Raw genomic sequence first — 15,498 nt, 5'->3', positions numbered from 1 at the left:
TCTTATGGATAATAAGAGCCTAAGTGGGGTAGAGGGGCAAAAGGGATCTCGAGGGGCAAAAGGGATCTCGGGGTACAGATCCACAAATCGTTAAAAGTAGCGACGCAGGTTAACAAGGCCATAAAACTAGCAAACCAAGCACCGGGGTTCATTGCTAGAATTGAAAAGTAGAGAAGTTGTGTTAAACCTCGATCGAACCTTGGTTTGACCACACTCGGAGTACTGTGCACAGTTCTGGTCTCCATAATATTAAAAAGACATAGGCACCGGAGAAGGTGCAAAAGAGATTCACAGGATGATACCAGAACTGGGAGGATATATTTATCAGGTAAGGCTGAAGAGGCTGGGGCTCTTTTCTCTAGAAAAGAGAAGACTGTGGGGCGACCTGATAGAGGTCTTTAAAATTATGAAAGGGTTTGATAAGGTAGGCGCAGAGACGGTGTTTCTCTTTGTGGGGGAGACCGAGACTAAGGGTCAGAAGTATAAACATGAGTCACCAACAAATCCAATAGGGAATTCAGGAGAAACTTCTTTAAGAGAAAAGTGGCAAGAATGTGGAACTCGCTACCACAGGGAGTGGTTGAGGTGAATAGCATAGATGCATTTAAGGGGAAGCTAGATAAGCACATGAGGGAGAAAGGAATAGAAGAATATGTTGATGGGGTGAGATGAAGAGGGTGGGAGGAGGCTCATGTGGAGCATAAACACCGGCACGGACCAGCTGGTCCGAATGGCCTGTTTCTGTGCTGTAGACTCGATGTAAATCGATGTAATTCTGTGTAAGTAAGAACACCTACAGGAGATCACATCTCAGCCCCTTCCATCAGCCTCGCTGCTAAGTTCCCTTCTTCAGGCAGATAGCGTGCAAGAAATGGATTGTGACATTTGAAGGCACTTATAACCTGACCTTTCCCACTGGGACTGACAATCTGCCTGTACTTTGTCTTCAATGTTTGACAGGATCTAAAATCATTTGCCCTCAGGGATTGCAAATGTCTTTTACGAACCATGTAAGGTATTTAAAAGTCAAATTATTTTAAATCGCCCTCAGGGAGCCAAGTGGCAGTTGGGCAAATTGTTTACAAGGCTGAAACTTGCAGCTCTTAATAAGACAACACCCAGCTCGCAGGAGCTCCTTCAAAATATTCCCCATTTTTTGCTTTAACTTGTTCATCCCTCTCCCCACTTCTCTCCCCACTTCTTCTGGTGGCGGTGTCTTGTACTGGCAAATGGTCTCACGCCAGCACCTCCTCAGCACTTCCGAGGTGTCAGCACTTCCGAGGTGTCAGCCGTGGCTCAGTGGGTGGCGCTCTCGGCTTCCGAGTCAGAAGTTTGTGGGTTCATAGTCCCACTCCAGAGACTTAAATCCAGGCTGACACTCCCAGTGCAGTGCTGAGGGAGTGCCGCACGGAGGTTGTGAAAGGCGCTATAGAAATGTAAATCTTATATCATCCAACTATCCGTTCCTTATTCCTGACTGTACGATGGGAGCTCGATTTAAATATGTCACTGAAGTGTCCTGGTGAAACAGCCATTTACTTGTACTTCTTGCAATTTAGTATACTGTATTCACTGCTCACGATGCGGTCTCCTCTACATTGGGGAGACCAAATGCAGATTGGACGACCGCTTTGCGGAACACCTTCGTTCAGTCCGTAAAGGTGACCCCGAGCTTCCGGTCGCCTGTCACTTTAATTCTCCGCTCCACTCCCACTCTGACCTCTCGGTCCTCGGTCTCCTACACTGTTCCAATGAAGCTCAACATTAGCTCGAGGAACAGCACCTCATCTTTCGATTAGGCACTTTACAGCCTTCTGGACTCAACATCGAGTTCAACAATTTCAGATCATAACTTCTGCTCCTATTTTTTCCACATGGCAGCTGTCGATCATTCTGCCATTCCCATTTACACCTCCTCTAGACCCAATTTTTGTTTCTTAATTGTCCCATTACCATCTCCTTTTGCCTTGCACCATCATCCCTTTTGTCTTTTAATCTCTCCTGCCTTCCACCCTATCACAGACCTTCCCTTTTGTTCTTTCCTCCCCTCCCCCCTTTCCCGGCCCCTGCACTTGCTTAAAAACCTGTTACATTTCCAACTTTTACCAGTTCTGACGAAGGGTCATTGACCTGAAACGTTAACTCTGTTTCTCTCTCCACAGATGCTGCCTGACCTGCTGAGTATTTCCAGCATTTTCTGTTTTTTATTTCAGATTTCCAGCATCCGCAGTATTTTGCTTTTGTACAGATCTTCCACCATCTAATTGAATGGCGGAACAGGCTCAAGGGGCTGAACGGCCGACTACTACAAAGTTACAAAGTATTTACAGCACAGAAACAGGCCATTCGGCCCAACTGGTCCGTGCCGGTGTTTATGCTCCACACAAGCCTCCTCCCACCCCTCTTCATCTCACCCTATCAACATAACCTTCTATTCCCTTCTCCCTCATGTGTTTATCTAGCTTCCCCTTGAATGCATCTCTGCTATTCGCCTCAACCACTCCCTGTGGTAGCGAGTTCCACATTCTCACCACTCTCTGGGTAAAGAAGTTTCTCCTGAATTCCCTATTGGATTTCTTGGTGACGATCTTATATTGATGGCCCCTAGTTCTGGTCTCACCCGCAAGTGGAAACATTCTCTCTGTGGCTACCCTGTCAAACCCCTTCATACAGACCTCTGTCAGGTCACGCCTCAGTCTTCCCTTTTCTAGAGAAAAGAGCCCCAGCCTGTTCAATCTTTCCCGATAGGTGCAACTTCTCAGTTCTGGTGTCTTCTACTCCTGTTCCTTCGTTCTTACTCCTATTTTACAGTTAATCTGTATCTGTGTCAAACGCAGAACTCCAAAAGGGCAGACAGAGCCCCTGAATTAATCTCCCTTAATGAAAAACAGCACGCCAACGATCCCAGTGAAAAGTGCCATTGAAGAGGCCCCTAATGCACAATGTGAAATCATGCCAAAGGATATTGTCGCCCACTAAACCCATAATGGCTGGCAGGGATTGGCAAGTTCTCAAACCTCTTAAAGAGGGTTCAGTAGCAATTAGTTCTGATTTATTTATGCCAAACTGAAGCCACAAAGTGCCGGGTATTAAAAAGCAACATAAGTTACCCTCATCCTCTTAAAACGCTAATTGAATGGAGCAGAAAGCTGTGCTAATTAATTCTCAGCACACTATTGCTTTTCCCTCTTCCTTTTAGCACTCCTCACAATTATTACTGTTGGACAATGGAACATTTTCACATTACAAACCCTCTAAACAGACCCACCCCACACACCTCACCAACCTCAACACACCTCATAGACCCTAACACCCCCATCACACCACCACCCACTCACCCCCCCAACACATCCACCCACCCCCCCCACACACACACACCCCCCTACACCCCCCCACCCACCCACCCCCCCACACACCCACCCCCCCCCACACACCCACCACCCCCCCCCACCCCCCCACACACACCCACACCCCCCCACACACACCCACCCACTCACCCCCCCCACACCCACCCCCCCACCCCCCTTGGGACGTCCTGAGGTGGTGAAAGGTGCTATAGAAATGCAAGTCTGTCTTGTTAAGGGAGGCTGAGAGCGTCGTCAAGCATTAGAGGCAGTTTTGTCCTGTCGACTTGTGCCCCACTAATGGCCAGATTGAGACCACCTCCCTCTCACATCACTCACAACACCTGTACCATGGCTTCGGTGGTCTCGGGTTGTCCTGGATGTCATCATTTGCTGGTAATTTTGCCCTTTATTCAGAGATCCGCGAGTGTCAGTCTGGAACGGCGGGGCAGCGATGGACACACCTGGGGCATCCAATCCATAAGCAAAGAATTCCAGAACCGAGCCGAACCGGCACAATTGGTCCGGGTTTGCTCACTTCACAATAAGTCCAACTCTGGCTTTCTAATTTACCGGCTGTATTTCCCCCCACCCTTGTGAAGCAAAATCAATCGGGACCAAATAGATGGGCCGTGATATTAATGGTGGAGGGGGGCAGTGAGCAAGGCCTTGTTGGGGTCGGGTTGCACAATTGCAATATTTTAATCCCGCCCCAACGACCCTTTCCCACCCATTGTGTGGGGGGTTTAAAATCGGGGCCATGGTTTCTCAGCCAGAAAATATAAAACAGGAAGCTTTGGGTTTATTCTGTCTTTAATCAGCAAGCAAGTCTGGAAAGAATAGATAAGACGCTTTAAGCGATAAACGAATACAACTCTCTTTTACAAAATCGAGGATGCCGGTGTCATTAGCCGCGGTGCAGTGGAAGGCAATCAGTGGCTCCCTGGCTATGGAGGGAAGAGGGAGTGGGCTCTGCACCAATCAGGGGGATTGGTTCTTGATGTCCCACCAGACCTGCGAGGTGCCAATGGTGACACTTGGGTTGGTTCCACTGGTTAATTATCGGGAGTCTTGGTCATGCTGTAAACCAGCACCGGCTCCCAGCGTGAACCCGTAGACTACCCCTTACGTGTGGTACGATTGCATTATTAGAGCCTGTAGACAGGCAACTTTCACCCCACCCAATTCCAGGTTAGAACTAAACCCAGAGGGGGAAGGACAGTCTGCTTCTCATAAGAACATAAGAAATAGGAGCAGGAGTACGTCATTCGGCCGTTCGAGCCTGCTCCGCCATTCAATAAGATCATGGCTGATCTTCGACCTCATCTCCACCTTCTTGCACTATCCCCATATCTGAAAATCTGTCAATCTCTGTCTTGAATATACTCAATGACTGAGCCTCCACAGCCCCCTGGGGTAGAGAATTCCAAAGATTCACCACCCTCTGAGTGAAGAAATTTCTCCTCATCTCAGTCCTAAATGGCCAACCCCTTATCCTGAGACTGTGACCCCTGGTTCTAGACTCCCCAGCCAGGGGAACATCCTCCCTGCATCTACTCTGTCAAGCCCTGTAAGAATTTTATACCTTTCAATGAGATCACCTCTCATTCTTCTAAACTCTAGGGAATATAGGCCTGGTCTACTCAATCTCTCCTCATAGGAATCAGAAAAATTTACAGCACAGAAGGAGGCCATTCAGCCCATCTTGTCCATGCCGGCCGACAAAGAGCCATCCACCCTAATCCCACTGTCCAGCTCTTGGTCCGTATCCTTCGAGGTTACGGCACTTCCAGTGCATATCCAAGTACTTTTTAAAATGTGATGAGGGTTTCTGCCTCTACCACCCTTTCAGGCAGTGAGTTCCAGACCCCCACCAGGAGAATCGCCCCATCCCAGGAATCAGTCTGGAAAGAATAAAGAAAGATTTGCATTTCTATAGCGCCATTCACGACCTCAGGACGTCCCAAAGCGCTTTACAGCCAATGAAGTACTTTTTGAAGTGTAGTCACTGTTGTAATGTAGGAAAGGCGGCAGCCAATTTGCGTAAAATTGTCCAGAAATGCATTTCCCACTTGACTTTATTTTACACGAGCGCTCCCTCGGGCAACATCTCTCCCCACCCCCATCCCCTCACCACACACACACAAAAAATCTACTCAACTGGGAAACATTCTTTTTTAAAAAGCTTTTAATCAAATAAAATTGAATCGATTTTGTGATTGAACAATCTCCATTTTGGGCATTTTGACAACAGTCCACTTGGTGCCACATTCTCCTTCAGCTGCCTGGGCCCCAAGCTCTGGAATTCCCTCCCTAAACCTCTCCGCCTCGCTCTCTCCTCCTTTAAGACGCTCCCTAAAACCTACCTCTTTGACCAAGCTTTACGTCACGTCTCCTAATATCTCCTTATGTGGCTCGGTGTCAAATTCTGTTTGGTAATCGCTCCAATGTGAAGCGCCTTGGGACATTCTACTACATTCAAGGCGCTATATAAATGCAAGTTGCTGTTGTAGTATGTGGTTATATCCGATTCTAAAAAATAACACAGCTAAACTCTCGCATTTAATCATCACTTCAAGTCACAGAGTAGGACAGGGGTTTGATGGTGATTCCCTACCCTTTGAGCTCCAACTGGTCCGTGGGTGGGGATGAGATGGGGGGAGAGCGAAGAGCAGGCACCTTTTTTGTGTGGAAGGAGAGAGAATTGGAGGCCAGAGGATGATACGATAGTAAAATACTGCGGATTTTCTTCCCCCTGACCCTGAACACGGGGGCCCCACAGGGATGTGTGCTGAGCCCCCTCCTCTACTCCCTCTTCACCCACGACTGTGTGGCTGTTAAGGGTTCCAACACCATCATCAAGTTTGCGGATGACACCACGGTAGTAGGCCAGATCACCAACAACGATGAGTCAGCCTACAGGGAGGAGGTCCAGCATCTCGTGAAGTGGTGCGCCGATAACAACCTGGCCCTTAACATCAAGAAAACCAAAGAAATCATTGTGGACTTCAGGAAGTCCAAAGGCGGAAGTCACACCCCCATCCACATCAATGGGGCTGTGGTGGAAAGGGTGGACAGCTTTAAGTTCCTCGGAGTCCACATCACAGAAGACCTCTCCTGGTCCCTCAACACCTCCTCTCTGGTGAAGAAGGCCCAGCAGCGCCTATATTTCCTAAGGAGGCTGAAGGGATGTAACCTGTCACCCCTGATCCTCTCTTAACTTTTACCGCTGCACTATAGAGAGCATCCTGACAAACTGTATCACAGTATGGTATGGCAGCTGTAGCTACTACGACCGGAAAGCCCTGCAGCGGGTAGTCAAAACTGCCCAACGCATTACCGGCACCCGGCTACCGACCATAGAGCACATATACCAGAAACGCTGTCTACGGAGGTCACGGTCCATCATCAAAGACCCTACCCACCCCAGCCACAGTCTGTTCGCCCTCCTGCCATCTGGGAGACGCTACAGATGCATTCGCACCTGTACGACCAGATTTAGGAACAGCTTCTTTCCCAGGGCTGTCATCCTACTGAACTCCACAAATAAATTCTAAAGCCTGCACATCTGCCAATGCACTTTATTATGGTTATATTTATGTTAATATACTACAAGCCAAATGTATGTTGAATGTTTAAATGTCTTAATCCAAATGTATACTCTCGGGAGCCGCAAGCCTACATTTCGTTGTACTGCACTTGTGCACTAACAATGACAATAAAAGTTGATTTGATTTGATTTGATTTGATGCTGGAAATCCGAAATAACAGCAGAAAACGCTGGATAAACTCAGCAGGCCAGGCAGCATCCGTGGAGAGAGAAACAGAGTTAACGTTTCAGGTCGAAGACCCTTCGTCAGAACTGGAAAAGAAGCAGGAAGAGGGATAGATTTTAAAGCAAATGGGGGCTGGGAAAAGGGGGAGGGGATGAAAGAACAAAAGGGAAGGTCAGAGATAGGATAGAAAGCAGGAGAGATTGAGAGACATTCAGAGATATTCAAGGAACAAAGGATGGCTCTAGATGGTGTGAATGGCGCTGGCAGAATGATGGACAGCTGCCATGTGGGAGGGAAGAAAAAAAGCCCACACGAAATTGTGGATTAAAAAAAGGGAAAATATATATATACTGTATATGATAGGGGCCGAGGTTATGATCTGAAATTGTTGAACTCTATGTTGAGTCCAGAGGGCTGTAAAGTGCCTAATCGAAAGATGAGGTGCTGTTCCTCGAGCTTACACTGAGCTTCCGTGGAACAATGCAAGAGGCCGAGGACGGTGAGGTCTGAGTGGGAATGGGGCGGTGAATTAAAGTGACAGGCCACCGGGAGCTCGGGTGCTGCCGACTTGCTGAGTGTTTCCAGCGTTTTCTGTTGTTATGCCAGAGGATGATAGGCAGCGCTCACACACCTCCTAGAGGCCAGTCACAGAACTGCAGCAGAGGCAGAGGCTGGGAAGATGGCGAGAGGCCTCACGTGCTGTGCGGGGCGCAGAAGGGAAAGACCGCGCGCGCAAGAGAACAAATGAAGAACGAGACCAATTATTTCTGCCGAATCGTACCTGTCTCTGTTAAAGGATTCCTCGTGCCTGGAACTTGCTCCTGGCTCTGCGGGCTCCAGGCAGCAACGGCCTCCGTCTCAATCCTATGGACAGCCAACTCCTCCGCATCCAAGCGTTGCTTCCACTCCAGTAAGTCCTCAGCTTGCCTCCGGCATCGGGTCAGCTCCTTCTCTTTCTTAGTCAGGAACCTACTAAATGCAAAAAAAGGCCCCCTCCCCACCCTCAGTCACACAGGAATCCACAGAGCTGCGACATAATGTCACTGGGACCGGTCGCACACCGATAACGTGCCATTGCCCCTTCCCGCACCTCCTTCCCCAGCTGGAGAGGGGCACCCAAGCAATCTGCTCCCAGGCTTCGGTGAAAAACACTCTGTCCTTGGCTTCCGAGAGGCTCCATCCCCCTGCCCAGACAGGGAGGGGGATGCCTGCTTTTCGACAATCTTACATGCCGCCCTGTCACCGACGGCAGCTTAAAATGGCAGCCTGCAGTCGGGCAAAATTCCAAAAGGGGCAAACGCCGCCTTCAGCCCCCGCTGGGGAAAGAAGAGTAAACTCTAATGTGGTACTGCAAATTTAAGGACTAAAAAAATAGATCATTAGGAACAGGAGGAGGCCATTCAACAACAACAACAACTTGTATTTACATAGCGCCTTTAACATAGTAAAACGTCCCAAGGCGCTGCACAGGAGTCGTATAAGACAAGAAATTTGACACCGATCCACATAAGGAGAAATTAGGGCAGGTGACCAAAAGCTTAGTTAAAGGGGTAGGTTTTAAGGAACGTCTTAAAGGAGGAAAGAGAGGTAGAGAGGCGGAGAGGTTTAGGCAGGGAATTCCAGAGCTTAGGGCCTAGGCAGCTGAAGGCACGGCCACCAGTGGTTGAGCGATTATAATCAGGGATGCTCAAGAAGGCAGAATTAGCGGAGCGCAGATATCTCGGAGGGCGGTTGTGGGGCTGAAGGAGATTACAGAGATAGGGAGAGGCGAGGCCAAGGAGGGATTTGAAAACAAGGATGAGAATTTTGAAATCGAGGCGTTGCTTAACCGGGAGCCAATGTAGGTCAGCGAGCACAGGGGTGATGGGTGAATAGAACTTGGTGCGAGTTAGGACACGGGCAGCCGAGTTTTGGATGACCTCAAGTTTACGTAGGGTGGAATGTGGGAGGCCAGCCAGGAGTGCGTTGGAATAGTCAAGTCTAGAGGTAACAAAGGCATGGATGAGGGTTTCAGCAGCAGATTCAGCCCCTCAAGCCTGTTCCGTCATTCTATTAGATCGTGGCTGATCTGCACCGCAAATCCATTTACTCGCCTTTTGCTCCGTAACCCCTTGATACCCTGATCCAACAAAAATCTACTGATCTTAGTCTTGAGAATTTCAATTGACCTCCAGCATCCACAGCCTTCTAGGGGCAGAGAGTTCCAAGTGCCTGTTACACTTTGAGTGTAAAAGTGCTTCCTGATCTTCCTCCTGAATGACCTAGCTCTGACTGACGTCTTTTACAGTTGTCGTCACAGTTTGCCAAACCCTCGACCTTTGCATCATCAACGAATTTCAATGTCGTGCTCCCTGGTTAGACCACATCTGGAATACTGTGGGCAGTTCTGGGCACCGCACCCGAGAAAGGATATACTGGCTGTCATGAATTTTATCATTCATGAAGAATTGACTCATGAAGTAACACCGGGTGGCCAGCTGGTGGCGCCGTCCAAGGAGTATAAATACTCGGGCGTGGGCCCAGCTTGCTCAGGACGTTTTTGTAACCAGGAACTAGTGATGTAACTAGAATCTCATGGTTGTGAAACAGTTGATTAAAGCCTTGTTTTATACTCAAACCAAGCGCTCAATAGTCTTTTTACATCACTGGCCTTGGAAGGAGTGCAGCACAGATTCCCCAGACTGTTACCAGCGCTCCAAGGGTTAGATTATGAGGAGATTACTTAAACTAGGCTTGTATTCCCTGGAATATAGAAGGTTAAGGGGTGATTTGATTGAGTTTTTTAGGATTTTGAAAGGAATTGATGGGGTAGATGGAGAGAAACATTTTTCTGCTGGTGGGGGAGTCGAGGACAAGGGGACATAACCTTAAAATCAGAGCCCGGTCATTCAGGAGATAAGTTAGGAAACACTTCTTCACTCAAAGGGTGGTGGAAGTGTGGAACTCTCTCCCACAAAAAGTAGATGCTAGCTCAATTAATCATTTTAAATCTGAGAGCGATAGATTTTTGCTAGCCAAGAGTATTAAGGGATATGGAGCCAAGGCAGGTGGATGGAGTTAAGATACAGATCAGAAACAAAGACTTGCATTTCACGACCTCAGGACGTCCCAAAGCGCTTTACAACCATTGAAGTACATTTGAAGTGTAGTCACTGTGTAGGAAATTACAGCCATGCTCTCATTGAATGGTGGAACAGGCTCGAGGGCTGAATGGCCGACTCCCGTTCCCAAGTTCCTGTGCAAGGGTCCGAATCATTTCTATCCTACGTCCCGCTCATTTCTGCCATCCTTGGGTGGATCCAACACCCGCCTGATGACCGCACGGCTCACCTTTCATCCAGCCAACTGTGCAGCTTCTTCAGCTGCTCCATGGCGACCCTGCCTTCGCTCTCGGAGCCCGACAGAGGAGAACAGCTCCACACGTCTCGCTCAGGGGGCCTGGGGCCAGGGTCCAGACTGGCCGAGCGTCCGGACTGATTGACAGCTGTCGCATCTGGCAAGGTGTCCTTCGTTCCTGAAACCTAAACACAGAGACAAAAAAACAAGGGAAGTAGAAATGGCCCAGGGTAACCAGCCACCAACTCAGTGCACGGGGGGGGGGGGGGGGGGGGGGGGGGAAAAGAGAGGGAATTCCCTGTAATCCCTACTCCTGGAACAAGTGAATGGTACAAAATTCTGGTTATTTTCCATCATTTGAAACATACTACGTGCGTCACAGTTTTATTTATATTTTTACACCCTCTAGACGTAGAAAATGCTTCTTACAATGGATTTTGTTGCATTTTTCGCCCCCTCCCCCAGAACGTTCTCCCTCCACCCTGCTTCTCCTGAAGGTGTTGACTCGTGCTGGGACAGAGTTCCACAGCCCTTGATCACCCTCCGGGCCCTCAACCGAGCAGCCATTCTTCCTGTGCAAACCGAGACAGGCAGTGTCGGCGCGCGATTTGACTGCAGGAACCATCACCTAATCCTGTCCTCGGCTGAGCTATTCGACTGCGGAATCCATCACGGCCAAACCTAATCCTATCCTCAGCCAGCGTCTCTTACATAAGAACATAAGAAATAGGAGCAGGAATAGGCCACTTGGCCTCCTCGAGCCTGCTCCGCCGTTCAATAAGATCATGGCTGATCTTGGGCTCAAAGCCACTTCCCCGCCCGCTCCCCATAACCCTTCACTCCCTTTTATCTTGTAAAAATCTGTCTATCTCCACTTTAAATGTAGTTAATGACTCAGCCTCTAGGGCTCTCTTGGGAAGAGAATTCCACAGATTTACGACCCTCTGAGAGAAGAAATTCCTCCTCATCTCAGTTCTAAAAGGGCGACCTTTTATTCTGAAACTATGCCCCCGAGTTCTAGATTTCCCCACGAGGGGAAACATCCTCTCTGCATCTATCTTGTCGAGCCCCCTCAGTATCTTATATGTTTCAATAAGATCACCTCTCATTCTTCTAAATTCCAATGAGTATAGGCCCAGCCTGCTCAACCTTTCCTCATAAGTCAATCCACTCATCTTGGGAATCAACCGAGTGAATCGTCTCTGAACTGCCTCCAATAAACATAGAAACATAGAAGATAGGAGCAGGAGTAGTCCATTCGGCCCCTCGAGCCTGCTCCGCCATTCAATGAGATCATGGCTGATCATCCAAGTTCAGTACCCTGTTGCTGCCTTCTCCCCATATCCCTTGATCCCTTTAGCCCCAAGAAATATATCTAACTCCTTCTTGAATATATTTAATGAATTGGCCTCAACTGCCTTCTGTGGTAGAGAATTCCACAGGTTCACCACTCTCTGGGTGAAGAAATTCCTCCTCATCTCTGTCCTAAATGGCTTACCCCTTATCCTTAGACTGTGACCCCTGGTTCTGGACTCCCCTGCATCTAGTCTGTCTAGTCCTGTTAGAATTTTATAAGTTTCAATGAGATCCCCTCTCATTCTTCTAAACGCCAGCGAGTATAAGCCCAGGTATCAGCCTGGTGAATCTTCGCTGCCCTCCTTCCATGGCAAGAACATCCTTCCTCAGATAAGGCGACCAAAACTGCACACAATACTCAAGGTGTGGTCTCACCAAGACCCTGCAAGTAAGTGTGTGTGTGTGTGTGTGTGTGTGTGTGTGTGTGTGTGTGTGTGTGTGTGTGTGTGTGTGTGTGTGTGGAGAGGGGTGTGGGGTATCACTGGGGTGATTGGGATCATGAATCTTAGCTGATTTTATATTCCTCTTTCGGGCCAGGGGACATCGAGGTCAGTTGTAGCACCTCAATCAGCAACTCAGCCGAGATCAGGTGACTCATCACAGGGTTCAAATTTGGCAGCTTCTTGGACCGGAGGATCATTACAGCAGCACTCGATTCATTTACCTTGGACCCATTAGGAGGAGCTTCGTAAATGTGTTTAAGATTCACATTACTCTCGAGTCTCAACAACAGCAACTTGCATTTACATAGCGCCTATAATGTAGTAAAACGTCCCAAAGCGCTTCACAGGAGCGATTATCAAACACAAATTGACACCAAGCCATATAAGGAGATATTGTCCCATTCCATCTCCTTTTGCCTCGCACCATCATCCCTTTTGTCTTTTAATCTCTCCTGCCTTCCAGCCTATCACAGACCTTCCCTTTGGTTCTTTCCTCCCCTACCCCCTCTCCCTGCCCCTGCACTTGCTTAAAAACCTGTTCCATCTCCAGCTTTTTCCAGTTCTAATGAAGGGTCATCGACCTGAAACGTTAACTCTGTTTCTCTCTCTCCACAGATGCTGCCTGACCTGCTGAGTATTTCCAGCATTTTCTGTTTTTTATTTCAGATTTCCAGCATCCGCAGTATTTTGCTTTTGTAAGGAGATATTAGGGCAGGTGACCAAAAGCTTGGTGCAAGAGGTAGGTTTTAAGGAGCGTCTTAAAAGGAGGAAAGAGAGGCGGAGAGGTTTAGGGAGGGGATTCCGGAGCTCGGGGTCCGGGCAGTTGAAGGCACGGCCGCCAATGGTGGAGCGATTCAAATCGGGGATGCTCAAGAGGCCAGAATTGGAGGAGCGCAGAGATCGTGAAGGGTTGTAGGGCTGGAAGAGGTTACAGAGATAGGGAGGGGCAAGGCCATGGAGGGATTTGAAAACAGGGATGCGAATTTTGAAATTGTGATATTGCCAGACCGGAAGCCAATGTAGGTCAGTGAACACAGGGGCGACGGTGTGAACGGGACTTGGTGCGAGTTCGGACACGGGGCAGCCGAGTTTTGGATGAGCTGAAGTTTAAGGAGGGTGGGAGGTGGGAGAACAGCCGGGAGAGCGTTGGAATGGTCAGAGACTGGAGGTAACAAAGTCTCGCTGCTTCTTACCCGAGGCTCCGTTGCAGACCCGTCCAGCTGGCACTGTAGATGAGCAGTTGACTGATGAATCCTGAAGATCTCTTGCTGCTGTTTCAGGAGGAGCTTCCTCTCCTGGTGGGCTGCCCTGTAGACATTCTGCAGATGCCTGATCTCCACCTGGAGGCGAGAATGGGAAAGTAAAGTCACTACAGGTCAGCGATTGCTTCAGCGTGTAATGCATTCATTGGAATCCAGACAGAAATGGAACACTCAATCGCTTCGATGCAAACAAGACAGACAGACTTGCATTTATATAGCGCCTTTCATTACCTCAGGATGTCCCAAAGCGCTTTATGACAAATGAGGTACTTTTGAAGGTACTGTTGTAATGTAGGAAACGCGGCAGCCAATTTGAGCACAGCAAGCTCCCACAAACAGCAATGAGATAATGACCAGATAATCTGTTTTGGTAGTGTTGGTTGAAGGATAAATATTGGTCAGGACACCAGGGACAACTCTTCTTCAAAATAGTGCCATGGAATCTTTTACGTCCACCTGAGAGGTTTAACGTCTCATCTGAAAGACGGCAGCTCCGACAATGCAGCGCTCCCTCAACACCGCACTGGGAGTGTCAGCCTGGATTTTTGTGCTCAAGTCTCTGGAGTGGGACTCGAACCCACAACCTTCTGACTCAGAGTCGAGAGTGCCACGGTCGACAGCAAGGACAACTTCACCAGCTTGTCAGTCAATAACGTTTAGATCACCAGCTAGTCTACCAGTGATTTGGAGTGATGTTGATCCACTGAAGTTCCAAATCTGACTATTAATCTGAACATACCCAATGTCAAAGAGTGAAACCTGCTCTACCTTTCTATCAGGTGCTGTTACTAATTCTGCTGTTGCCATTTACACCTCCTCTAGACCCATCTTTTGTTTCTTAACTTGTCCCATTACCATCTCCTTTTGCTTTGCACCATCATCCCTTTTGTCTTTTAATCTCTCCTGCCTTCCACCCTATCACAGACCTTCCCTTTAGTCCTTTCCTCCCCTCCCCCCTTTCCCTGCCCCTACACTTGCTTAAAAATCTGTTACATCTCGAACTATCACCAGTTCTGATGAAGGGTCTTTGACCTGAAATGTTAACTGTTTCTCTCTCCACAGAGGCTGCCTGACCTGCTGAGTATTTCCAGCATTTTCTGTTTTTTTCGTTCTACTTTTCTATGGATGGCTTCTGGTCTTAAAGGCACGCTGTTGGATTGCTTTACATAGTTGTACACACAGACTAGCGGGTTAACAGAGCCGTCCAGGAGCAGTAATGTCACCGTGCCACCCATCGTGGGAGCTGCTGTAAATGTTCATGTTGATGCACCAGGCAATATCCGCAACCTCCCGGATCAATCGATGCTGTCAGCTTGGAGTGAGAAACGGGAATTCGGACTGAACTGATCCCAGCTCGGTTTGGATCGATCGTGCGGTTGTGGGAGGGAGGGGAGGGGGGAGTGTTGAGTCTGTGTGTCCCAGTTATGCTTATGATCAATCACTGGACACAGACAACAAGAATAACTTTTAACAGGTCTTTACTATTCGGAGGTCAGGGCTGAACTGCCCAGCAAATCCCTACACAACACTTATATACCGGTGTGGTCACCACCGGTATTACAGTATACAGCAGCCAAGAGAAAGTAGTACATCTCTTAAGGTAGTTCTCTTAAGGTGGAACAGGTTACATACACCACAGGGAGGGTGAAGGGTCACAGACAGATATGGGATTTTCTCCCATCTCCCACCTTCTCCTGTTGTAGCTTCATCAGAATCTCCCGTTGCTTTCGGATGATGGCCGGCATTTTGTCATCTTGCCCTTTGTCCCGGAGGTGTCTGTGGGATCAATCAGTTCAAGAGAAGCAGATTAAGCACACTAAGCTTGTGAATTATAACCTGCACCTATTTACATATCACAGACAATACTAATACTGGTCTTTATAGTGCACCTTGTATAATAAAATGTCTCCAAGTGCGTCGCACAAAGAGGCAGATTTTCCTCTTCCAGGGCCCGAGTGCAGTCAGTGCAAGAAAATCGGGC

At 48.4% G+C, this 15,498-nt stretch overlaps 1 protein-coding gene across 1 annotated transcript in view; it reads right to left on the bottom strand.

Annotated features, from left to right (window-relative positions):
* Positions 1–15,498, bottom strand: part of LOC147101643 (uncharacterized) — a 147,438-nt gene that overhangs the window by 34,410 nt on the left and 97,530 nt on the right. The window contains 4 exon segments of the mRNA XM_085965137.1: positions 7,902–8,089; positions 10,451–10,641; positions 13,449–13,595; positions 15,206–15,293. Coding sequence (XP_085821263.1) covers positions 7,902–8,089; positions 10,451–10,641; positions 13,449–13,595; positions 15,206–15,293 — 614 coding nt within the window.

Source organism: Somniosus microcephalus, chromosome 23, assembly GCF_052327205.1.
Source record: "Somniosus microcephalus isolate GS21.2 chromosome 23, FLI_Smic_1.0, whole genome shotgun sequence".
Taxonomy (NCBI): Eukaryota; Metazoa; Chordata; class Chondrichthyes; order Squaliformes; family Somniosidae; genus Somniosus; species Somniosus microcephalus.
This window is presented reverse-complemented; position numbering and strand designations above follow the sequence as displayed.